The sequence below is a fragment of the Lemur catta genome, chromosome 15, assembly GCF_020740605.2.
Source record: "Lemur catta isolate mLemCat1 chromosome 15, mLemCat1.pri, whole genome shotgun sequence".
In the NCBI taxonomy this organism is placed as follows: Eukaryota; Metazoa; Chordata; class Mammalia; order Primates; family Lemuridae; genus Lemur; species Lemur catta.
The window spans coordinates 52,830,378-52,856,466 of record NC_059142.1 but is presented as its reverse complement, the minus strand read 5'-3'; the positions used below and the strand labels follow the sequence as shown (position 1 = coordinate 52,856,466).

The following is a 26,089-nucleotide window of genomic DNA, read 5'->3' as shown; positions in this document are numbered from 1 at the left end:
GAGAATCAAATGTAGGCGCTGTTACTGCTCCTCTGTGTGATCGCAGACAGACTTCACATACCTTCTTGGTGCCTCATCCTGAGACCTTTCATTCTTCCTGGAGTCACCCAAGTTGTTAATTATTTTTAATAATGCTGACCTGTCTCCCAAGGAAGTATTAGGTAGGTGGACAAGAAATTCTTATTTGAATGGTTTATATTAACTGAAGAAAAGCCAGAGCATTATGACTAATATGAAATAGTTGGAGAAAAACACACACAGTAACCAATGGAAGTACCAATGTCAGTACTTTATCTGAGAATTGGCAGGGATAATGTCATAGTTTTCACTTATTTATGCTATATGCATATGATCAGACCTACATCTAACAGCAAATGAGGGGAAATTATATACTTTTTGAAAACATTTTTATTGAAGTTAATGATTTATTTTTATGAATGGATTAGTCTTTTTTATAGACTACTGGGACTTGCCTAATAATTGACAGATGGAGTAAGATATACTGAGACCAAATTTTCAACAACAAAAATGAGTGCAGCCAGAGAGGTAGTTTAGCAAGATATTTGAAATCAGAAAGGTAAAAAAACAAGCCCAGGACAGATGGTTGATATGTGCATGTACAGACACACAATGTGAGCACACGTGCACCCTTCCTTTCAGGTGAGGGTCTAATCTGGCAGTTTCATCTTTGGTCACCAGGTGGCACTTCACCGATGTGAGATGTAAGGTGCACGTAAGAGGAAGCTGAGGAGCATTGGGGTAAAAGGCTGCAGAAGAGGTTGCTCAGCACACACCAGGCCTTGACTGGCAGGCTCTGGGGCCACTGAAAGAGGTCTTCTGGCTAAGCCGGAACTGTCCTCCCGTTCTGGGCTTGAGGCGTTTGGGATTTAAATTGTTCTCAGATTTGGGCCTATTTCATTACAGACACAAGCAGAACAGTCCTGGGAGGATGTTGTAACCAGGCGTTCAGTGCACCAGCTGCGAGCTTTGTCATGGTTGGGGCCCTTTTACAGAGCGAAACCAAGAGAGGTTTGCTTGGCTCATCACTGTACCCCAAGTCTAGTTCAGTGTTCAAGACATAGTGAGAGTGCAGGACGAACGAGTAAATGTCTTTGTTCTTTGAAAATAATTTAGGAGAGAAATCACTGTGCTATAGAAGTGTCTGTCTGTCTTTGAGCATCTTGGGCGGAAGGTGAGCAGTGACAGGTACCCACTGCTGCCGTGGCTGCTGACAATATTCTCCGGCACTGCCCTGCACTAGGTGTACATTTGTATCTTCTGCATGGGCTATTAGATTTTACAGACAAAGGGATTTTGTCACCTATGCTCCAAGACAGCTTTTCTCTGAGAAGACCTTAGATGTTCCTGTTAAAATTTGAAAGGACTGTGGCATTAGGTGTGCTTTTGTATGTACGGCTAGCTAAGTATACAGTTGTAATCCGGAGAGTTTTGACTAGCTTCCAGAACTTGAACAGAATTCAGTACTGTTTGCAGTGGTGGTTTAACTTTCGGACGCCCTACACCCTACTCAGATTCCTGAAACACTCCTGGGATCAGAACAGCCTGTACACTTGCCCTGCAGTAGCAGGGGCAGCTGTGACAGACAGTGTGGCCTTTAGAGTCACGCATAGCTGTGTTCAAATTGTGCTTCTGCTACTCATTAGCCCTGAGACCTTGAATAGTTATATGAATGTTTTGAGTCTTAGTTTCTTTATCTGCACAGTATCTTTTTAACTGACATTCTTCATTTCTTCAGTCAGCCACCATATTTTTGAGTTGCCCCTGTGTGTCAGACTTTCCTCCAGGAGCTTACAGTCTGGTGGGAGTGGCAGACATGCCGTTCATGTTGAGGATACGAAATAAGATTATACCCAAAGGCTGGGGACAGTCACTCTTTCCTGTAATCCTAGCACTTTGGAAGGCCAAGGTAGGAGGATCACTTGAGCCCAGGAGTTTGAGACCAGCCTAGGCAACACAGCGAGACCCTGTGTCTACAAAAATTTAGCCAGGTGTGGTGGCATGAGCCTGTAGTTCTAGCTACTTGGAAGGGTAAGGCAGAAGGATCGCTTGAGCCCAGGAGTTGGAGGTTACAGTGAGCTATGATCGTGCCACTGCACTCTAGCCCAGGCAACAGAGTGAGACCCTGTCTCTATAAAACATGAAACAAATAAAGAGTATATCTAAACTAGAGTTGGATGGTGGTGATGATTATATAATAATGTGAATGTTACTTAATGCTACTGTACACTCAAAAGTGGCTAAGATGGCAAATTTCATGTTATGTGTCTTTTACCACAATTTTTAAAAATAAAGTAAAATGAAAAAAAATATATATATCTATAAATATCTAAAGAACCTACCATGATGCCTGGCAGATAATAGACACTCAGGTAAACATTTCCCTACATTCTCTTTTCTCATAGTATGGCAAGCTGTAATTGCAAGTTACTCAGGTTTACCCCATTATAAGGGCTTTCTTTTGGCAGAATTTTCTGATTAAATAGATTGGGGAGACCTGAGCCTTCTCTGTTGTAAAGGTGCTCACACATAAGGTTTGGTCCACAAATCCCTGGGGAGAGCAATTTCATTCTTTGTTCATTAGTTTTGATCTGAAGCTTGTTTTCATTATGAAAAGTGAAATGGAATTCTAGAAGCTGCATCTGGTTATCCCAAGGCTGTTCAGAGTTTATTTACTCTAGAATGACTCCTGAGAAACAGGAAGGCATTCCATAAGTCCATAGTGAGTTTGAGATAAGAAGTCAGAAGGCTCCTCAGTCTCCATCTGTCTGTGGACCTGGGGGGTTTTGTGTGCAAGATAGAAAAGGTTGCTTCTGCCCATTTACTGGCCCAAGTGTGCCAGCGTGCTTGCATCAGACAGAAAAGACTCTATCCGATCTTCCTCGTCACGATTCACTCCCTAACTCAGTAGGCCTACGGCTGAGAACATTACACTTTTAAGAAAGTACTCTTTGCATGTGAACTGAGAAAATGATTACTAATGCTGAGGACTGTGGACTCGTGCAATAATTACTGCAGAAAAGTGCTTGGACCTGAATCTGTCCTGAGCTCATCTTCCTCAGTCCCAAGAAGATCTTAGTTTGCTTTCATTTCCCACTTATCTTTTAGCATATGAGTGAAATCTCTGGTTTTAAATTGAAATAATTCTTTTGTCTTAAGTGTAACTCAGGAATGGTGCATGTATTAAGGAGACTGTGTAGGTAAGCAAAAAAGTTTATCACTGTCTTGATAAAAAAAAAAGAGTAAGCAAATAAATGAATTTGTGTTTTCATATCTTTTAATAAGTAGCACTTTAATCCCTGGAAACCTCATCGCCAGATTAAGAAGCAGCATTTTAGGGAAAGCTGGATGTAGAAAGTGTTCAAACCTCAACTATGCTCCTTAAAACTTGGGGGACTTTGGGGAGGTTATTGAACCTCTTTACTACCTCCATTTCCTTATCTGCAAAAGTGGGACCAACCATATCTATGTCACAGGATTGTCCCAAAGATTAAATGAGATAATATATATAAGGGGCTTAGCATAGTGCCTAACACATAGTAAGCACTCAATAAATGGTAATTTTAGACAAGAAGATTGCTAAAAAGCTTAGAGGATAACGGTAAGCTAAATTGATTTAGAGAGGAAGGGGAGACAACTCTAAAAGCAGAAAAATATTTTCTTCAATTTGTCTCTGATCCTACTGTTCCCTTTATCTTCTCTGTCATCTCTGAATTTACAACTAACATTTATCCTTCAAGATCCCAGATCAAATACCACCTCCTCCGTGAAGCCTTCCAGATTATCTCAGCCAGAAGTGATCACTTCCTTTATTTTTGCCTGTTTTGTGGCATTTCTCTCTCTCTAATATTACAGTTATTTGTGTAACTATGGCATCTGCCTTATAATGCAGTTTCCTGAAAGAGCAGGACCTTATCTTTTCCATTTTAAATGTCTCCTTATACCTAGCACTGAGTGTTGCATATAGAACTGATTGCATGAATGAAAGGCCACCAAGACAGAGCTTTGGTAGGGAGGAGCCAACGAACAAGATTGGGTTCTCCTGAACAGATTTTCAATTGTTTTCTTTTCTGTGTGTGTGTGTGTGTGTGTGTAGAAAGCCTAAAGTGTAGGAATGGATTTATTAACACTTGATCTCATTGACACCTTTCCTTGAGAGCAGAGTAACCTGTGGCTCATTGCCATAATTATCATCAAATGTGATATTCAAGATGGAGGATGCAGAGTGCTAAGTTTTTTGTTTTGTTTTTGTTTTCCATTTCCTTTTGTTTTTCTTTTGGGGGGAAAAGGGTAAAGAGTGAGGGAAAGAACCCATCTTTTTTTTTTTAATGCAGGTGGGAGTTATGGGTAACTCCCAAGTACCTGTACAAATGAAAATGATTAACTTTGCTACTCCAGAAAAAAATTTTAATCCCAAAGTCATTTATTTTGGCTTTAGAATAGACTTGCATTTGTGTCGGATTTTCCTGCCTAATTACATTTTGCTTAAGCTTATTTTAAAATTGTTTTAAATTCCTTTAGTAGGACAGCCTTGGAAGGTTGGGGGGGAGGAGAAATGGGCCCCAGATGGGATCTGAACTAGAACTTCGGTTTTCCTACATCAAGGCCTCCTGAGGCACTGTTTGCAGGAGGGCAAAGCTGGAGTCAGCTTTGTGGAGAATAATTTGGCAAAATATTTTTAAAAGTCTTAAAAATATGCTTACTCTTTGATCCAGTAATTCCACTTCTAGGAATTTGTCCTGAGGAAATAATCAAAGAAGCATGTAGAAATGTAGGGACAATTATATTCACCGCAACATTTATATCAGCAAAAAAAGTAAATCCAACTGAAAACATTGAGTAATACAGGATTGATTAAATAAAGTATGCTGTTATCTTTACATGTTGTCAAAATTACAGACTTTAAAAATGTTTACCACATCTAAGTGAAAATGAGACTATAAAATAGTATGTACAGTTTGAAACAATACATAGTTATAGAGATGGTTAATATATAGATAGATAGATAGAGTCCTGTCTGGAAAGACAGACACATTCTGCAGTGTTAACTTTGGTATTGCCAAGTGTCGTAATTATGGCTAGTTTCATACTTTTTTGGGGTTTTCAAGTTTTCTGGTTAAACATGTATTGCTTTGTAATTAGAAAAAGCAACTATAATTTTTGAAAGAATATATGTTTAATGTATCAGTAAGCAAGTAAACTGTTGCTATTTAATGCCCACAAAGTAGGTAATCCAAATGACAATAATTTAGATTAAATGTGTTTTTTTAAGGGTCACATTCATACATGTGAATTATCAGCAATCATACTGAACGTAAATCAGATGTACCATAGTTAAATTGTTTCCCAAGTAAAATAACTACATTCAATAAAACTCTGTGAAGGCACAATTAGATTATAATATGGGTGTCCTGTTTTCTGATACCAGCACTACAGAAGTAGACTTATTTTGAACTAAGAGAACCAATTTTGCAGAGCTACAAAGATCAGTAGGTTTTCTAGGAATTATATGTAAAAAAACTTTGTTGCCCAAATAACATTATAAGATACTGGGAACATTTTAAATCATTCTTGGTCTTCTGAAAGCAATTCCCAATGAGATGTTCTACTATTTCCCATTCTTTGTCTGTTCATTATCATCAGCTCAGAACTCTAAATCCAAAGGTCTAAATGGGGAAAGAGAGATAAAAAGTGTATGGTTCAGAATGATGAAGAAAGCTATAAACCTCTGATGACCCCCAAATAACTCTTGGCTCACATGTTAAAGAACTCTGCTTTATATGATCAGCTGCAGGGGAAATTTGTTCTTCACTGTTTGCAAGCGTCAGCTCTGTATACATGATGGGGTTTTCTTTTATTTGCAGTCCCTAAATTCCTAGGATACCATATGGCTTCTCTGAAGGAAAGGGCTTGCAGGTCTGGCTCCCTGTCGTCTAAGGTCAGATGGAAAAGCCTTTTGTGATTAACTGGGCCACAGTGTGTCCTTGGTATTTTTCAGTAGTTTTTGATTAGTTCTCCAAGTTTGAACACCGACCCAAATAATCTTCATATAATGGAAAAAGCAGATAAATCAAGCTCTTTTGACTCCAGATTGAATCCCAGCGTTCCCACTAGCTGTGACCTTGAGCGGGTTGACTGAGTATGTCGGAATCTCAGTTTCCTCAGTTAGGAGAGTGGTGCCTTCCCACCTCACCTCCCAGCACTATTCTTTGTCAGTCATAAAGCCACAGTTACGATCTTTATACACACTCTGCCTTTTCCTTTGTTTCTGACACAGTTTCCTTATGCTGCCCCACCTCCCCAAGAACCCGTGAAGACTCTCCGAAGCCTGATCAACATCCGAAAGGACACCCTGAGACTGGTCAAGTAAGTTCCCTGCCTGGGAGGCCAAGAAGGCTGGGGCCAGGCCGCAGGGCCCTCCTTCCTGGTGGCAGCACACTCCCCAGGGACTCTCACAGAGGCTTCTGCCAGCCTCACAGCCCAGCCCACTGCTCCAGGCCTCTAGCGTGAGCTGCGGGAGCTGCTCATCTGCTGAGATCGGGTCCTCCACACCCATGCTCAGAGCTCGATGCAGCAGTCTGTTTGTGAAGAACTTTGACTTGTGTGGAAGCGGTTGTTATCATCCCTATGTTATGGGTTTGTTTTTTTTTTAAAAAAGGAAGAAGAATTATTGAGAAAAAGGGAATTTTGTAGATACCCCAACAAGCCAAAGTAAAAATAGGAAATTTGAACTTGAAATAATGAAATCCTTAGTTTGTTGCTTATGTTTTCTTTTTATTCCTAGTCTCATGCCTTTCCTCTACAGAACTCCTGTGCTCTGAGTTGGTTGTTTTTAATCCTCACCATCAATATTACCATCCACATTTTTGCCTTCTTTGTGCCATCCTCTAGCCAGTGCAACTTTTAATCTGATGCTGTTCTCTCCAAGACAGTATGTCGACTAAGGCTCTCTGGGTCCCTGGGGAGACAAACTTGGTTAGGGGAAATCAGAGGTCCTGAATTTTTCTGAATGGGCAAAGAAGATCGCTCAGAGACCATTTCATCCTTGTGTAGGTCAGCCTTAATGGCATTTGGAAGTTTCTTTCGGATAATTTTTTTTTTGAGACAGAGTCTCACTCCATTGCCCTGGATAGAGAGTGCTATGACGTCAGCCTAGCTCACAACAACCTTAAACTCCTGGGCTCAAGTGATCCTCCTGCCTCCGCCTCCTGAGTAGCTGGGACCACAGGTGTGCACTACTACACCTGGCTAATTTTTATATTTTTTGGTAGAGACGGGGGTCTCACTCTTGCTCAGGCTGGTCTCGAACTCCTGAGCTTAAGCAATCCTCCTGCCTCAGCCTCCCAGAGTGCTAGGATTATAGGTGTGAGCTACCACACCCGGCCTCTGATAATATAGCAGCTTTATTGAGATGTAATTCATGTACCATACAACTTACCCATTTAAAGTGCACAATTCAGTGGTTTTTAGTGTATTCACAGAGTCGTGAGTCGTCACCACTATCTACTTTTAGGACATTTTCATCACCCCAAAGAGAAACCCCATACCCATTAAGTGGTCACTCCTCATTTCCCACCCAGCCCTAAATCACCGCTAATCTATTTCTGTCTGTCTGTCTGTCTGTCTGTCTCTCTCTCTCTCTCTCAATATTTTATTTGTCCCTGAAGTTGCTACTCGTTCCCCAGCTAAACTTCTCTTCACCCCTAAGGTCAACTCTGGGGAGGAGGGAGCCACGGGGAGACGCTCCTCTGCTGCAGAACAGCCACCCCTCCCCCAAGGGAGCTCCTGCAGCAGCAGAGCAGACTGAGCCTAAGAGGGCTCAGGAGCCTGCCAGCTGTCAGCCACTCTGTGCACTTGGTTTCTCTCGTCACATATGGCACGTTCACACATTCGATTGAGATGGTTTGAGGGCGCAAGCTGTCTCCCGGGCCCTGCCGTGGCAGCCTGGCCAGAGCTCTAGAGTAGAGTGAGGTGGCTGGGATGTACCAGAAGGACCAGACTTGGAAGCAGAAGGTCTATGGATACTCACTCAAAAGAGTCTCTGAGCTTCAGGTTCTTCATCTGTAAAATAGTGATACTCAACGTTACCGTTCATGGTGGTTGTCAAAATTAAACAAGATAACAGAAGGGAAAAACACCTGATATTCCATAGATGTTTAGGCGAAGGGAATTTTTTGTTTTGTCTTTCTGAGATTATGAGAATAGAGTAAATTCTGATTCTCAGATTTCCAGATAAAGATGGAGGATTGAACATCTACTTTTTTGCTTCCTCTCAAAACCCCGCTAAGTAATAATAGAAGTATTTTTAAAAGACATGAATTCACAAGAATTGGGAGAATGGGAAAGGAGCAACAGCAGCAAAATTCTAGAAGCTAGAAACATGTGGTGAGTGTTACATGACTTGCTAGACCCAGGAACTGAGCATCCTGCGCTAGCAGAAGGGAAAGCTGAAAATCGCTCAGTTTACAATGTGCTGTCCCCCAAGGCTCAGGAGTTGGCTCTAGAAGTCGAGGTGGGAGGCCAGCACGAAGAGGACTGCTGGAAAGTCTGCCTGAGAGGCAGCTGGATCCCCTCGCTTGCACAGCACAGCCAGAACTGCCCTTCCCACACCCTGGCAAAGCCAGGCCCGTGACTCACTGGAGAGGTTAAAAGAGAGAATCTCTGGACTTGGCACAGCTGAGGGCCAGACTCAGTACTGAAAACAGAGAGTAAGTGAATTCTGGCATACTGCATGCTGGGCCCTCCAGCCTGCCCCCCTGTCCCTGCCCCTGGAATGCTGGCAGCCAGGCCTTTGTCCAGAGAGAGGAAGACTGTTCTCTGGGACGTAGACCCACCTGGATAGGAAAATCTAGGAGACTGGAATTGGAAGTCCCTCAGCAGACCCAGATCAGCCCACAGTGGAGCCCAGGGTCCCAAAGTCCTGCTGTGCACTCAGAGTTCTAATCAGCAGCCTTAGATTTCTTAAATAGGAGCAGACAACCAAAGATTCTTAGATGTGTAAGGAATGCCTATAATATAAAAGACAGTGGTAAAATAAACCAACAGGAAAAAAAAAACTAATTGAACATAACAGCAATGCAGGAAGAAGAAAACTTCATTAATAGCCTCAGAGACATTAGAGAAGATACCTTTTTATTTCAGGGACACAATGACACAAAGCATTTAGGAAACAAACAAAAAAATGGCTCTTAGAAATTTAAAACCTAGTAGCAGAAATGAAAAACTCAATAGGACGGCAGGAAGAAAAGTTGAAATATTCTAGAAAGTGGAGCAAAAAGGCAGAGAGAGAGAAAATATAAGAGGAAAGATACAAATAACAGCACCAGTTTAGAAAGTCTTACATCCAACTAATGGTTTTACAGAGAACACAGAACATAAAAAGAAGGAAATCATCAAGGACATACATAATTTAAGGAAATTTGCCAGAACCAGAGGACACAAGTTTCTAAATGGAAAGGACCACCGGGTGCCCAGCACAGGGCATGATAAAGAGCAGCTTCTATAAGCTTTCAGAGGAAGAAGGAGTTGGAGCAACACTGGCAGCTAAAAGATAAGGCGGTGAGGAGGTGTTCCAGTGTCTTTTAGAAAGAAAGTATTTGTGACCTAGAATTCTTTGCTCAGCCAAACTTTCAATGAGGTGTGAGTCCAGAGCAAAAGCTCTCAAAAAGCTTATGCCCCGCAAACACCCTTTTTCAGGAAGCTAGTGGAAGTTGTGCTCCACCGACATGAAAGAGTAACCTAAGAAAGAGCAAGACAGGAGGCGCAGGAACATGAGCTCCACGGGACAGAGGCAAAAGGGAGCCAGCGGGATGATGGGGGAGAGAGGTTCCAGGATGACGGCTGTGTGCCAGGTACAGAGGGCCAGGGTCCAGATGGGAGCAGGTCAGAGGGCTCCAGGAGGAGCCAGAGCTCCTGGTGCATCTGAACATCTTGAGAAATCTAGACAGCCAGCAGAGTTTGGTCGGAATGTGTGATGAGTACATAGAAAACTAAGCAACTGGAAAAAACAAGATGAGCATTAACTCTAAGAATAAGTTATGCAGGAAAAGAAAAATAATCATAGATTACTCTGTGGCTGAACTGTTAATAATGTTTATATAAACACAGTAAAACAGACACTAATATCCTGAACTAATAAAATGGTAATATAACTACACCATGGGAATGGAGAAGTTCCTATATAGGGTGGAGTGAGGGAAGAGAAAGAAATCTTCACTTCCATAGTAGGAAACCAATAGGTAATAAGTAAAACTGAATGTGGGTAAACACCAAAATGATCAGCTAGAAGAAGTTTCCTCTGAAGAGGAAGAAAGGGAAGAAGTAAGTCCTGCTGTTTTTTGTAACAAGCCGTGTGGAAACTATTTAAACTATGTGATTAATAACTTTGATTAAAATAAAAACTAAAAAAAGTCTGGAAAGGGCACAAGGATGTTAATTGTAGTGCTGTGAAATATCAAAAATCACCTAAATACCCAATGTGTCGGTAATAAAGTACTCTATGGTCATTCAAAATGAAGATGTAGACCTATGTTTATGATCATGTAGAAAAGCTACAATATATGGTTCAGTTAAAAAAAATAAGATAAATTTTAAAATATTGATATGCTGAGTCTTTTGTGGTTTTCTAGATGCGCTGAAGAAGTGAAGAGCCCTGGAGAAGAGGCTGGCAAAGCCAGAGTCCACTACAATGTTGAGTTCACCTTTGACACGGACGCCCGGGTAGCCATCACCCTCTATTATCAGGCCACCGAGGAGTTCCAGAATGGTGTTGCCAGGTAAGAACACTTCCTTCCCAGACAGGTAGGGTCCATGTCTTATATGCTCACCTAGGGAGGAAAAAAAAAAATTTCTGCAACCAGGTGAGAGCTGGTTCCTGAATTTAGATTTTCTTCTACTAAACTCTACTCGTTCACCTTTTCCCTTCAAATTGTCCCCTCTTAGAATAGTGGCAGATGGCAAGATAGCCCTTCAGGTCCTTATTAAGATGCTGTTAGAAATCAGTTAAGCTACCTTACTGTGGATGTGTGGTTGAATAGATAAGTTTAACAACATCTCCAAGCAAGAGTAAAGGAAACGGATTACAAAGGAGGCCTTTCTTCTCCGTGCCGGAGCCTGTTTATTGATAATTGAGAACAGGCATGAGACAGAGGAAGTTGTCAGATCCGCCTGGGCTGGACACTAACTTTTGTTTTGCCTCCCTCTTGTATCAATAGCTACATTCCAAAAGACAACAGCCTTCAGTCGGAGACCGTGCACTACAAGCGAGGGGTGTGCCAGCAGTTCTGCCTGCCCTCCCATACGGTGGACCCGTCGGAGTGGGCCGAGGAGGAGGTGAGGGCTCCTCACACAGACTCCGGAGGGCCCGGGAGCGACGTAGGACCTGGGCTGGCAGCCAAGGGGCTGCCCAGATGCCCAAAGGCCATGCTCACCTTTCAGCCTTGTGACCTCGTCATGTCCTTAACAGTTCTGCTTATTTCACATCATTGATACACCTACTTTTGTTAATTTTTCTATTCTAAAATAAGCCAGTAGCCTAGGATACTTTGAGACAGCCATGCTCAAATAAAAAACCCTGAAGGTTAGAGGGCTTTATATCTATGAGATTTTTTAAAAGAAGCTGATGGGCTTCTCTTAAACAGACCTGGGCTGGTGAGTGAGGAGCAGAGACGAGATCAGTGCTCCTGGACATACTTCTCTTCCCCGGGTAACTGTACCATCTGAATGTGCAAAGTCCTCCTTTTTTTTTCCTTTTCTTCCCCTTTAGCTTGGCTTTGATCTGGACCGAGAGGTTTACCCTCTAGTGGTGCACGCTGTGGTGGATGAAGGAGACGGTAAGGGCGATTCTGTCTGCTTTGCCGTGCACAGTCCCCTTTTGTGGCATAGCCCTGGCAGCAGCTGTGACCGCAGAACAACACGCCTTCTTTGTGGGTCAGTCGGGCAGTTTCTGCATGCGCTCCCATCTGTGATCTCAAGCTACTTGGGCTGACGTGAAGAGTGAGGGTTACATAACATGCCCCTTCTGGGGACAGTCTGGCACATTTGGTTTGCCAGATTGCAGGGGCTGGGGAAGGTAGTGGGCATCGATGTGCGTTGTTTGGCTTTCTTCATCCGTGTGCTTTTGTCTCTTTCAGAATATTTTGGCCATTGCCATGTGCTGCTGGGTACTTTTGAAAAGGTAAGTAACCTTAGAGGGCCTCGCGTTGTCATGTTTAGCCCTTTCATTCACGTGGGGACACACGTGACCACAGTTTGCTGGCTGCCTGAGCTCAGCAGAATGGGCTTGCCTGAGCGGCTGTGGTGGTGTTGAAAGAGCATCACAGTCACACTAGGGGCTACGCTTGGGTCTCAGTCCAGCTCTGCCACCAACTTGCTGCATGACCTTCCACTGCTTAGGCCTCGGGCGCCTCTTCTTAAAATGAAAGAGTTGCACTGGATAACTTGATAACTGTAAGAATTAGAATTCTTTAGTTCCACTCTGTGAGAATCCAAAAACATGTATACAGTAGTCCCCCTTATTCGTGGGGGATATGTTCCAAGACCCCAGTGGATAGTATGGAATGCTATGTAGACTATGGTTTTTCCTATACTACGTGTACATCTATGATAAAGTTTAATGTATAAATTAGGCACAACAAGAGATTAACAACAATAACTAATAATAAACTAGAACAATTATAACAATATACTATAATGAAAGTTATGTGAATGTAGTCTCTCTCTCTCTGTCTTAAAGTATCTTATTGCATGTAATATTTTCGGACCGTGGTTAACCGTGGGTAACTGAAACCGTGGGAAGCCAGACTGCAGCTGGGGGGAGACTGCTGTAATTGAGAGGAGTAACAAAAGATACCTGGCACTGTATTACCCTCCTTCCTTGTCATAGCTATCGTATTTTCATTCTAGCACACAGACGGAACTTTCTGTGTCAAGCCCCTCAAACAGAAACAAGTAGTAAGTATTTGAGGACCAGAACTGTTAGTCTGTTAGTGCCCTCCTTCCTCCCTCCTGCCCTCCTTTCCTCCTTCCCTCCCTCCTTCCTCCCCTCCTCCCTTTCCTTGTCCTCTCTTCCCCTTCCTCTCTCTCTCTCTCCCTCTCTCCCCTTCTTTTTCTTTTTTTTTTAAACTCTTTTGCTAAGTCTCTTCTTTTCCTCCACCCCTTTCTTTTTTTAATCAAAGATGAAATAAAGGAATGCTTTTGAGTGTGAGAAACTATTACAAACTACGTGGGTGGCCTGAAAGGAATACTGATTTTTAATGTCTCGATTATTCCCGAATTGTTGGTGTTCAGACAGCTGTTATTTGAGCAAAGGACTTGAGAAGTGAAAGGATAAGATTTAGCTTCTGACATTGGGTTTAGGCAGAACTCTTTTTATTTAAAATGCCAGGGCAAGAAACATTTCAAGCAATAGGATAAAGTATTGGGGTCCAACTCAGGGTAATTAGAGCCCTTGGCTTAATTTTCATACCATTCCTTTTCTAAAATGATGTGAAAATTCAGATTTGCTGGCCATCCTCCCCCTTCCAGAATGATCAGCACCTTATGCATATGTCTGCTGGAAGTCCCAACCACCACCGTGTGCCAGCAGTTTTCTTTCCACTCTTACAGAGATAGTAGGAGATCTCGTGGAGGCGGCGGGGAGAGTGGGGCCAGCAGCAGTGGCAAGGGAGAGTGAGTGAGGAGTAGTTCGTCTCATGGAGGGTGTGGAGCCATTGGGTGGGAGGCAGGGTTGGCTTTTGTTGAGATGCAAAGAAAGGCCCCCATTTCAACATGGGTGATAAATATCTGAAATTCTACATTATTCACTCTTTTGGGTTAAGTACTCACCCCTCTTTTAATGAGGTCACTAGTAGTCATTAATACCTTAGTATAAATTAGTCGATAATGTCCTTTCCAATATAATCACTAGGTGAAAACAAGTTTTAAGAGAAGCAGAGGAGGAAACAGATCCTGAGCCCAGGGTACTACCTGGGCAGGCCAGGCCTTGGTGAGTTGCCTCATGGGGGATGCCTAGTTCTCCAGGAGGCCTGGGTAGGATGGAGAGGCTAGTGTAGCTAAAGCAAAATGTTTTATCTATTTTTCTGTTGCTAGATCGGCATTAGCAACAGACTGTCAAACTGGAAGGTGCAATATAAAATCAGAGACAGAAGGGATCGCTGGGAACAGAGGCAAGACAGAAGAGAGGAGTGGGCTCCTAAAAGGAAACAAGGGCAGGGCCACCTTAAGCACTGACGTGGCTCAGGCTAGTGGGAGTGGGATGGGCATTGACACTTGGGGTTTTAAGGAACTGGGCCAAGAGGGGTAAATTTGCTGCACGTTGGGGATGGAGTGGCTTCATGGGGGTGCACACTATCAGCCTTTCCTTCAAGGTCTTGCTGTCTCCCTTTGCGTGTACAATCCCCCCTTTTAACTTGCCCATTTCTTTTTCTCTTTCTTTTTTTTCCATTCCTTTATTTCTGTAATGGCTGAACTTAAATTTTATTACATAGCTGACACTTATGTTTTGATACATACTCTTCCATCCTTTTTCTAGTCTATGCCTTTAACTGCCCATGATAGTAAGATGCAGTACAAGTATTATTGTTGCATTTGTGAAAGTTTATGTTCCCCGTTGTATAACATGGTGGGTGAATTAAACATTTGATTTTCTTTCCCCTTTCAAAGAAAAAACATAAGTAAATAAAAGCATCCTTTACTTGTCTAGGCCTTTGATTTTTTTCATTGTGAATCAGTAGTCCTTGGTTACCAAAGGAGTCGGGTGTGGGGAGGTCTCACCCTTGTCTCTCAGTAGAGTCAGGCTGTCCTTGAACTTTTCTGTTTGCTGTTCAGGTAGATGGGGTCAGCTACCTCCTTCAGGAGATCTATGGAATTGAAAACAAGTACAACACACAAGATTCTAAGGCAAGTTTTATCCAAAATTCTGAATGTACTCTTCCCAGAAGGCAGAGATAAAGCCAGGATCTAGGAATTTAATGAGCCAAACTCTGGAATCGGGTCCCAGAAGGGTATTGTTCCTCATTTCAGATTACTATGCTGATCTCACTTTGAAAATGTCCTCATTTTCAAATAGGCTGGTTGGATTCGTTCTTGTGCTGCGGAGCTCTGTCCAACCGGGTTTCCCACCAGGGTCCTCTCCTTGCCCTTTCTCCTGTATCTGTGTGGCCTCCTGGGTCCCTTCAGTTCACGCTGCCAGAGGGGACCAGGTCTGAGCCTCATAGGAGGAGCTTGAGTTCTTAGTCCCATCCTCTCAACTTTAGAAAAACTCTTCCCAGAAGCAGTGAGACTAAGTAGGTGAAAACATTGGGTAAACTACAAAGTCCAATGTCAGTGTAGATTTTGTCCTTATTGTCTCTTCAGCCAAGCTGCCTGGTAAACAGAGTAGGGGACACGAAGGGCTTTGTGTCTCTGGCTAAATTTCTGTCTCCCTGGCCAGGTGGCTGAGGACGAAGTGAGCGACAACAGTGCCGAGTGTGTGGTGTGTCTCTCGGACGTCCGGGACACCTTGATTCTGCCCTGTCGCCACCTCTGCCTCTGTAACACCTGCGCAGACACCCTGCGCTACCAGGCCAACAACTGCCCCATCTGCCGCCTGCGTAAGCCCCAGAGCCACAGGGGCACGGAGGGCGGGGGTGAGGACAGGGGGGACACTTCCAAAGCCCTGAAGCACGGGCCGCTACTGGGGCTGGCAAGCCTGTGAGCGCTGGGGGGGATCGCGGTTTGTCTGGGCTCTTGTTCATCCTTAATCCTGCAGCAGGATGTCCTGATCGCTATCTTCCTCCTCATAGCCTTCCGCGCACTGCTTCAGATCCGAGCCATGAGGAAAAAATTGGGCCCCTTATCCCCCACCAGCTTTAACCCCATCATCTCAGCCCAGACATCTGACTCTGAGGAGCATTCAGTAAGTTGCGCTGGGACCCACAGCCCCTCTGAAGCAAATATCTCTAGGGTCCTCCTTGCTGGCTTTTTTTTTTTTTTTTAACCTTTTATCCTTCTTTACATGGCAGTGCAGCAGGGAATTAAACCTTGGCACACTGAAGTCTTTAGTAGGCTGGCTGAGGTCATGTTCTGTTAAAACCAACCAATATTACAATGGAAACTTGAATACAGGTCATTAAAACCTCCCTTTTCCGCCTTGGGAACATGGTGTCCAGTTAATATTTACCACTCCTGGAGCCATCTGCTTGCAGTTCCACTCCAGTGGGGCGCACCTCGAACTCCCCCAGGCAGAAACAAGCAGAGATTGTTTTTTATTTGAGTACAGTTTACTGTCTTTATCTGAATCCTTGAAGAAAGTAACTGTTTTTCTTTATTCCATTTCATGGCTTCCATGACTGGGAGCCGAGTACACAAGATAATCGACCTCAGTTCCATAGTGGAAGTGTTAGTGTTAGGGTAAAACCTCAAAGCTGTGCAGTTACAGAATAGCAGATACTGTTGTTCTTTAGATTAACCCACCGGTGGAAGAGATTATTATTCAGTGAATGGTATTTGGATAATCAGTTAGCTATTTAGGAAGGAAAAATCACTTTAGCACTTTACTCCTTACCAGATAACAAATAAATTCCAGCTAGAGTAACTAATTAACTATATTAAAAGCACAGCAAACCAAACATTAAAATTTAGAATAAGTTATAGATGATTATTTAGTTGGCTTTAGATAGGCGAGGACTCTAAGCTTGAAAGCAATGAAAAACTACAAAAAAAGAATCTCTAGATTTTACCATGTAAAAAGTTTAACACCTCAGAAGTCTAAAAGGTGACCAATATTAAAATGAAAACAACAGATTGCTTTTTTAAAAGAAAAGTACTTAGGTCGGACACGGTGGCTCACACCTGTAATCCCAGTACTTCTGGAGGCTGAGGCAGAAGGATTGCTTGAGGCCAGGAGTTCAAGACCAGCCTGGGCAACATAGTGAGACCCTGTTTCTATGAAAAATTTAAAAATGAGCTGGGCATGGTGGTGTGAGCCTGTAGTCCCAGCTACTCAGGATGCTGAGGTGGGAGGATCGCCTGAGCCCAGGAATTCAAGGCTGCAGTGAGCTATGATGGCACTACTGCACTCCAGCCTGGGTAACAGATTGAGAGCCTGCCTCTTAAAAAGAAAAAAAGGTATTTACAATGTATGTATCAGAGGATAGACTAATATCTTTGCCATAGCTCATATTGAATCAAGCACTAGATAAATGGGCAAAGAATATAAACAAAAAATTTTCAAAAGAGGAAACATAGCTGGTTAATCGTTTTCTAAACGTTCAACTACATTAAAAATCAGTGATATGCAAATTAAAATGTGATACCATTTTTCACCTTTCCTTCTTAAAAATTCTCTGTGCTGGCAGGGAAACACTCCAAAAAGGTATTCTGTATTGCTTATTGAACAAAACAAGACAGAACTGATATATATATCAAGAGCCTTAAAAACATTTATACCTCCTAATCTAAGATCTAAGAATTTAATGACAAGAAAATAATCTGAAATAAGACTTATATACAAGGATATTCTTTCAAACATGGTTACAATAGGACATGTTGGACACAATTAAATACCCAGCACTAATAGAATAGTTAGGAAACTTATGGGATCTATGAAAAGGGAATAAATATGAAGAGGTTTCAAAAACACAGGAGAGGTTGTACTCGGTGACTCACTCCTGTAATCCCAGAACGTTGGGAAGTCAAGGCAGGAGGATCACTGGAGGTCAGAAGTTTGAGACCAGCCTGGGCAACATAGCAAGATCCTGTCTCTAATTTTAAAAAAAGAATTTTATGTTCAGTGAAATAAGCAGGATATAAAATTATTATTTCTAGATTGATCATAACTGTGTAAACATCACAAAGAAAAAAATTGGAAGAAAATACATCAGAATGCTATTAGTAACAAAAATTACTTTGGGTGATTTGATTTTTGGTGACTTTTTTCTCCTTCTACCTTTATGTATTTTCCAAATTTCTTGTAATGAACATGTATTTCTATTATAAGCAGAAAAAATAGAGATTATTAAGAAAAAGTTCACAAGCAGGATCTAGAATGTGTGGTTCTTTGGTGTTTTACCTTTCCTCTGCCTCTAGTGCAGAAGCTCTTCTTCCCAGACCCCCCAGATCAGATGTAAAAGAAAACACTTTTTCATTGTAGAGTCAGGATCATAATCATGCCATAAAACAAAAACCAAAATCATTAATTTTTAATCTGTCTCTGATTCCCCTAGTCCTCAGAGAATATCCCACCAGGATATGAAGTGGTGTCTCTTCTGGAGGCCCTCAATGGGCCCCTCACCCCGTCCCCAGCAGTCCCTCCACTTCATGTGCTTGGAGATGGCCACCTCTCAGGAATGCTGCCATCGTATGGCAGCGATGGCCACCTGCCCCCTGCCAGGGCGCTCTCCCCTCTTGACCGCCTGTCTGACTGCAGCAACCAAGGACTCAAGCTCAAAAAGAGTCTCTCCAAGTGAGTAGCCAGCACTCAACACTGTCGCCCCCAGGATCCTTGATGAGACACTTTCAACCCGTCTTTCCCCCCCCTGGGCTCACATCCCGGGGCCCCAGGGCAGGGTAGACCCTCTGAGCTGTTCCCACAGCTGCTTGGCGGGAAGATTATCCCATCCTTAAGAGATGAAAATAAGATAGTATGTAGGTACTTAGGAGCATTTGGCTTAGACAAACCTCTTAAGTGTTCTTGTTTTCACGAGAAAGGGACAGGTGTATAGGGAAGAGGACTTCGAGCACTTGCACAGGGTCATTCAGGCCATTGGGAGCATTGCTGAGTCCAAACACTGAGGAACCTTGTGACCTGTACCTCCTAAACACTTAGATCCCTAGGCACAAACCATGGTAAGGCTTCTGTGGCAGAGTAAAGGAGCATATTTTACAGATGAAAATATTGAGACCCTAAAAATGTCAGCAGTTTTTCCCAAGTTCACACAGCAATTCATTGAAGGAGCTAAGGGTAAAACTTAAGAGTTTCTGACGCCCAGTAGAGAGGTCTCAGCCCCTCCCTCATGCTCTTTCCCACTCCCTAGTCCTTGCGGCCAGGTGTGGTAGCCTCTAGACCCAGCCACTCGGGAGGCTGAAGCGGGAGGATCATTTGAGTCCAGGAGTTTGAGTTCAGCCTGGGCAACATAGCAAGACCCCATCTCAAAAACAAACAAACAGAAAAGATCTCGGTTTCCCCTTCAGCTTCCTCTTCTCAGCAGTTGTCCTCTTCCTGTGAGGTCTGCTTAGCTAGAGTGCAGGGTAAGTTCTGTTCTTTAAATGGACATTGGATATAGCTGCTTTTCCCTCTGGACTTTTACAGATCCATTTCCCAAAATTCTTCCATATTGCATGAAGAGGAGGATGAGCGTTCCTGCAGTGAGTCAGAAACACAGCTTTCTCAGAGACCGTCAGCCCAGCATCTCGGAGAGGTAATTTACATTCCTCGCCTTTCCTGGGCGTTGGACTCCAGGGACTGTCCTCCTACCTGTATGGCTCTCCAGGTCCCTCTGCTTCCATTCATTCATCAAACACCTTTGCAACATCCTCTGACGTGGTGGCACAGGTTTCCTTAGATTCATTTACTCAACACTGTTTGGAGCCTGTATTATTTCCCAGGCACTGTCCCATATGCTGAGAATAGTAGCAGTGGGAAGCTACGAAGTTTCCTGCCCTCGTGGAGTTTATACTTGCTATAGGGGTGAGGGTAGACACAAAAGACAATAAGCAAAAAAATGTACGTGTGTCGGATGGTGCCGTGCAGCAGAATAGGGGAAGGGAGTGTGGAGGCTAGACGTGGGGGTGCCGTTTTTAAAAACTGGAGCAGGAGCAGAGACCAAGGGAGGTGAGAGGTGAGCTGTACCGACGGTTGAGCAGAGAGGCTCTGGGCCTGCGGACAGCGAGTGAAAGCCCTGGGGGAGGTGCTGGGAGGCCAGTGTGGTGGAGTGGAAGGAGACTGGAATTTTCTACCCTCACATACTTTACTTAACAGAGGTTTATTACTCACCTACTCTCCATAGGGCAGGAGCTAGGCACAGCGGGGCATAGGAAGCTAATAAAGTGGTCCCTGCCCTTAGAAGCTCAGGTCTAGCTGGGACAGGAAAGGTGCGTGAAGTGCAGCACCATGCCTGGCATGTCGCTATTGCTCAATAAGTATTTGTTGAATGGATGAATGAATGAATTTTAAGTCTAGAAAAAAGTGTGCCCAAAACAAGGGCAATAAAGTGCTGTAGCAGAGATGGACAGGATTATTGTAAGCGGAGGCAATCAGAAAAACTGTTATAAGGAGTAGCATTTGAGCTGAATCTTGAAATTTTTTTTTTAGTCATGAAGAGAAACATCCAGGTGGAGGGGACAGTGCACCAAAGGCCGGGCCGGAAGTCAGGCTTGGAGCAGGCCAGGGGTACAGTTGAGGGCTCTGCTTCCTGAGGCCCCCTGAGAGCAGTGTGGCCTGGACTAGACAGGAGACAGACCAGCTAGCGAACGGCTTCAGCAGCCCATGCTGGAACTAGCCAAAAGCAGGGCACCTGGAGGGAGGAGGATTATGGAGATACAGTCAGTGGCGCTTTGCATCTGCCAGTGGGTGAGGCTGTGTGCCCAGGAGCCCGGCAGGGGGTCGGGATCAGAGGTGGGGCGTGGGAGGAGCAGCAGGCGGGAGCCGAGGCAGAGTTTGTTTTGTTAGTAGATGGTGGAGCTGGAACCATCTTGGCATCCACGTGGAGAGTTCCCGCAGGCAGTGAGGCCTCTGCTGGTTTTGTATTCTTTTCCCTCAGAAGGAAAGCTGATCATAATCCTGGGGAAACCTGGGGTGTCCCCATGTCACAGCTGCTGGGTGACCTGTGTCACCTGAGCTGCAGTCTTTGTACAGCCCCGGCAGATGCTGTGCCTCAGGCAGGAGGTGCTGACTGAAGTCGGTGCCTCCCCTGGGAGACGGTCGTTCCAGGCCTGGGCTGAGAAGTGAAGACAGAAGAGAAGCCGCATGCCACATAGTCCCTCCCAGTGTCCCCTTTCCTCTCATCCCTACCCTGACCCACCCCTCCACCCTAACCCGTTTCCTCCAGCACGGTTGGCTTGTGCTTACTCCATGTCCCCTTGTGTCCCCCACGCTCCCCAGGAATGTGGTGTGACTCCAGAAAGTGAGAATTTCACCTTGTCATCATCGGGAGCTATTGACCAGTCGTCTTGCACGGGGACACCCCTTTCGTCCACAATCTCCTCCCCAGAAGGTACATGGGGGAGCAAGGGAGCGGCTGCCTGTCCTTTCCCCTTAACCGCGTCCTCAGCTGTCCTGGCATTTCCTCTGGGAATGGACTCGGAGCAGCAAGCTAGCACCTGAGGTGCATGGCTACATAGGCCCAGCTTGGGAGGGGAGGGCCTTGCTCTCCTACAGCAGCAGAAGGGTGGGACAGGGCTTGCCTGTCGCTGGAGGAGAACCAGTTCTCAGTCCCAGCCCTGCCATCATGAGGTTTCCTTTAACATCATGACAGGGGAAAGCAAATCCCTGGTCCCTGAGGTCGAGTTCTGAGCTCCAAAATATAAAGGAGGAGAATCTTGGAAAACCTTAAACCTAAAACCTTTTTTAGGGGAGGGCAAGATGTACTTCTCACGGCCTGAGCGCAGGGCGAGAGCTCTGCTCCCCAGGAACCGTGCAGAAGCCCTGCCTGACCTCCAGGCCCCTTCCTCCACCCCCTGTCTCCAAAGGCCCTGCCAGCAGCAGTCTGGCCCAGTCTGTCATGTCCATGGCGTCCTCCCAGATCAGCACTGACACCGTGTCCTCCATGTCCGGCTCCTACATCGCCCCCGGCACTGAAGAGGAGGGAGAGGCTCTCCCTTCCCCTCGGGCTGCCAGCAGGGCCCCCTCAGAAGAAGGAGAGGTAAGGGGAGGGCACGGGGCCGCCCTGGCTTCTCTGTGCTTTGTGCATGTGTCCAAAGTGGCCTCATCAAAGGTCTGCAGGCTGGGCTGTGTCACCCCCCAAGGTGCTGGAAGGAGTGCCGTGCAAAACAGGGTCGTCCCTCAGATCGGACTCTTCTATTTGGCACCAATTTTGTACTGAAGAAGACGTGGGTTTGGGTTTGCTGTCGTTGAGAGCTTGATAGGAGAGTCTGTAATAACTGCGCCCTTGGACTCTTGCTCTTTTGCAGGGGCTGCCAGCAGAGTCTCCAGATAGCAACTTTGCTGGCCTCCCAGCCGGAGAGCAGGATGCAGAGGTAACCCTGACAGCAGCGCCCTCCCTCAGCCAGAGCACCCGCCGGCCTTGGCTGGGGACGCCAGTGAGGACAGGGCGGGAGGCCGTGCTGGAGGAGCCTCCCTGGGTGGCGGGCCTGGATCAGTTAGAAGTGGACGGTGGGCAGACATAGGGGCAGCCGCACTCCGGCCTGTGGATATCCGGTGAGCAGGGCACCGGCTCCAGTGTGGTGGGTGTGGAGTGGGTTCAGGGGGGGACTTTTCCTGCCAGACGCTGGACCTTGAGAATGTGCTGTCCTTCATCCATCTAGTGAGTATTTACACAAGGGGACTGGGGCCCAGACAGAGCTCGGAGTACGAGGTTTCTGCCTGCCCTGACCCACTGTGCCCAAACAGGAGCCCGGTCCAGCAGGCAGGCAGGACTACAGTTCATGTGAGAAGTTAAGTGCCCTGACTACGGTGTACATGGAGTGTTGGGAGCACTAGCTCACAGTGAGGGCTCTAGAACTTTCCTTGGACCAGATGTTCTCAAAGTAGTATCTGGATAGAGTTTGGGACCCTAAGGGATTTCTGAAAGTCTTTTGATCTCAAGATTTGCTTTTTTACTTAATGACTTTTATCTTGGCCTTAGAGAAACCATATCAGCTAAGCTATTAACAAGGGTGTTCCTGACAGACCGTATATTGGCATGTGGCTCAGACTTCATCCCGGCAGGCCCTCGTGCCTCACGGAGCTGGTCTGCCTCTGCTCTGCCTCCTGGGCGTGTCAAACATGGTGGGAAATGTGTGCTGTTGACATAGGCTCTGGAGTTCGATGCCATTAGGATGATTAGTTCTGTTTTAGTCAATCGATTTCCTCATTTTGCTGCCATATAGACTCATGGGGCCTTCCTTCTGTCCTAGGGAAATGATGTTATAGAGGAAGAGGATGGATCGCCCACACAAGAAGACGGTAAAAGGCCTGGTCCTTTGTTCCCTTTTTTTATGTTTCTTTCCTGGGTGTTCTTTAAAAGGTAAAGAAAGAGGTGCCTGTGTGACTCAGTGGCACTGCCAGTTGTGTGGCTGTTGGGGGACAGACAGGTTGTCTTCTTGATGGCATAGCAAAGCAAGCAGGCTACTGATGACCTCAGTGACCTTCCCAGCTCTTTCTGGGACTCGAAGCCAAGGACATCAGGGTTAGGGTGCTGCAGAAGACACATGTAGCTCTGTGTTTACCTTGAGTGGGTTCTGAAGCCTTCCGGGCAGTCCCATCGCCAGCCTCCCTGCCACAGGCTCCCACCCGAGTCCCGCAGAGCTGCCGCAGCAGCTCAGATATTGAGCAGCAGTGGCAGTGTCTTCACTGGGGACAGAGGATCATTTGGCAGCTGGTCGGGTTTTGCTCTAATGAGGAAACTGGTCAACGTTCCTGTAAAAGAGGGCTCTCAGGAGCCGCAGGCAGGGGCGAGGAGCTAGATCCAAGTTTCTTCAGCAGCTCAGCTTACGCCAGTATTTTGTAGGCTACGCGATGGTTTTCCTTAGCGCACTCCAGGCCTCAGCTATACCTTCAGCTGAAGAATTTTATTTCCAGTCCGGCTAGGAGAGAAGGAGTGGTCTGCAGAGCAGGGAAGCAGGAGGAAGAAGGGGGGGCAGGAGAGTCACCCTGTGCAGGGAACACCACGTGTTCCTGGCACCTGACTCTTCCCTGTGCTGCATGAGGCGCCTCCCGCAGGGGCACCTCCAGAGCACACGTGTGCCCCGGCCTGGACACAGACGTGCCAGCAGATGTCATCCAAGTTGCTTCTGCTTTAGCGCTGGCCATTGCTTGGGGCCGGTCAGGAGGTGCATGCGGGCTTGACGGCTCCCGCCTGGCCGAGGAGCCTGGGGAGAGGTGGCCGCCAGGGGTGGGCTCCTCAGCTCCCACGCACCAGCCCGGGAGGGTTTGGAGCTTCACCAACTCGGCCAATGGTTTCCGTGCTCAAGACTCCAGAGTTACCCTCTGCGATTGTTTCCCCCATAAAACATTTGCTTCTAAAAGTTCCGTGTGGCCAGGTTGTGTCACCTGCCATTCCCTAGCCCACGTGGTAGATTTACGTTTTCTTCTCTCCTTTTCACCAAGAAAAAAAGAGGGAAACTTGAAAAAGTCACTTCTAAAACTTTTCCCTTCCCCTCTTACATGTCTTTAGACTTCTGGTTGGTCACTTAAAACATACTCAAAATAACAACTCAGGTCTCAAAGGAAATTCAGTCATAATTTTGTGCATGTGGTCATTCTGACTGATATGCAAAATTATGGAACTGAAGACCTTTAGTTGTTATTTTATGTACTTTGCAGAGACTTATGGTCCCAAACACACCCAACTCACGCCCAGGGCAGACACGGGCATGAGCAGGGTGACTCCTCCCTGGCCTTCTCCAGCTTGTGCCAGCCTGGCCTCTGCCCGGCGCTGCTCTCTGCGGTGTCCTCAGTGGAGCCTGTGTCCTGCAGCGTCCTCGGTGATCTGACTTGTTAGGGGACAGCAGATGGAAAGGTGCCAGTTAGAGAAACAGAACAGGAGAGCTCAAGAACACAGACATGCCCGCACAATTTGACTCCCTTTTTGTCCACTCTTTACCCACTTAATTATTGTCTTTTTTTTTTAACATATGATTTGATTTTTTTTGTCTCCATCCTTAAGATTTTATTTTAAGGACAGCAAAGCGAGAAAAACACAGCCAGTCCCTCTCTAACTGCATTAACTCCGTTACAGGCCAAAGGACATGCGCATTTCTAGGTATGGAGTGTGACAATAACAATGACTTTGACATCGCAAGCGTGAAAGCACTGGACAATAAGCTGTGCTCTGAGGTCTGCTTACCCGGTGAGTGGCAGTCTGCTGAACATGAACTTGGTGGGAGACAATCCCTCTGCTCTTACCCCTGCTCTTACCCTGATACACCCATCTCCTGCCCTGCAGTTCTTGCCCAAAAGTTCCAGGATGTGCTGAGTGCTGGAGACCAGTTGCTGAAAGGAAGTGAGAAGGCCTTGGGAGAGTCCTTGAGGTTTTTGCAGAGAGCTACCCCTGCTCTGAGTGAGAATATTAGGGTAGGAAGAAAGTAGCAAAACTTCCTCTCCTTATGATTTGGCCTGATCTGGAACCCCCGCTGTCATGATCTTGCCGATACCATATCAGGTGCCTGGTCTTGTTTTCATCAACAGGAAGTTTAAGTAGATAAAACACCACCTCTACATGAAAGTCTTGGAAAGATGGCCTGAGTCCTTTAAAAGTGACGCCATAGCTCCTTAGAAGAAACATGTTTCAGTTAGGATCAGAGAGGAGTGTGAAAGCCAGCGTTTTATAGGCGAGGAAATGGCTCTGTGATCCAGTGAGCTTTGGGTTACCATGTGCATTGTACATGCTAGATTTGGGTCCCAAAGGAGAGGTCTGGGATCGGAGGTGACTGTGCTCTCTGGAGCCCCAACTTTAAATTTGATCAGGTTGTCAGGGTGCCTCGTGTTCCTTCTTGTGGCACTAAACTGAATCTGTGATAATTCCTTATAAAGGAGCCATGTTACTCACACTTTGAGCACTGACCTCCTCCTACTCCATGTGCTCATTCAAGGGCTCCAAGAACCACTTTTCTAAAAGCCACATCTTGCCCAAGTGGACTCAGTCAAATGTCCCCTCCTAGTTTCACTGCAGAGATTGTCCTTCACACTGCACCGACTGTAATCCTCTTAAACATTCCCTGAATGAAGACTGACATCAGCTTCAGAGCAGCCACATCATGGGTCCAGTGCTTTACTCGCTCGGCGACGTGGCTGGAGGTGTTGGAGCCACATGACCTCCGGTGGTTGCCACTCTCCATCAGCCTGTGCAAGACACGGTCCCAGCACCCTCTGGCCCCACACAAGCTTGTGGCAGGGGAAGCTGGAGTTCTCAGGAGACACTTTCGCCAGCCTTTC

General features: G+C 45.6%; 1 protein-coding gene and 1 long non-coding RNA gene across 5 annotated transcripts in view; one reads left to right on the top strand and one right to left on the bottom strand.

Annotated features, from left to right (window-relative positions):
* The window catches only part of RNF157 (ring finger protein 157), a 78,416-nt gene that overhangs the window by 44,455 nt on the left and 7,872 nt on the right, over positions 1 to 26,089 (top strand). For 2 of the 4 annotated variants that reach the window (XM_045525732.1, XM_045525733.1), the window contains exons 3-18: positions 6,296 to 6,384; positions 10,647 to 10,793; positions 11,232 to 11,349; positions 11,783 to 11,849; positions 12,150 to 12,193; positions 12,922 to 12,969; positions 14,845 to 14,916; positions 15,449 to 15,608; positions 15,801 to 15,913; positions 18,222 to 18,460; positions 19,307 to 19,415; positions 21,098 to 21,209; positions 21,685 to 21,857; positions 22,126 to 22,191; positions 23,071 to 23,119; positions 24,894 to 25,004. In XM_045525732.1, coding sequence (XP_045381688.1) covers positions 6,296 to 6,384; positions 10,647 to 10,793; positions 11,232 to 11,349; positions 11,783 to 11,849; positions 12,150 to 12,193; positions 12,922 to 12,969; positions 14,845 to 14,916; positions 15,449 to 15,608; positions 15,801 to 15,913; positions 18,222 to 18,460; positions 19,307 to 19,415; positions 21,098 to 21,209; positions 21,685 to 21,857; positions 22,126 to 22,191; positions 23,071 to 23,119; positions 24,894 to 25,004 — 1,717 coding nt within the window. Of the gene's footprint in view, positions 1 to 6,295; positions 6,385 to 10,646; positions 10,794 to 11,231; positions 11,350 to 11,782; positions 11,850 to 12,149; positions 12,194 to 12,921; positions 12,970 to 14,844; positions 14,917 to 15,448; positions 15,609 to 15,800; positions 15,914 to 18,221; positions 18,461 to 19,306; positions 19,416 to 21,097; positions 21,210 to 21,684; positions 21,858 to 22,125; positions 22,192 to 23,070; positions 23,120 to 24,893; positions 25,470 to 26,089 lie in introns of those variants that run through there. The other 2 variants (XM_045525730.1, XM_045525731.1) reach the window with 1 other exon arrangement.
* LOC123620479 lies at positions 6,935 to 10,801 on the bottom strand. The gene is made up of 3 exons (XR_006728856.1): positions 10,719 to 10,801; positions 8,048 to 8,079; positions 6,935 to 6,976 (listed from the first exon to the last, which is right to left on the bottom strand). It is a non-coding gene; the product is annotated as an uncharacterized LOC123620479 (long non-coding RNA).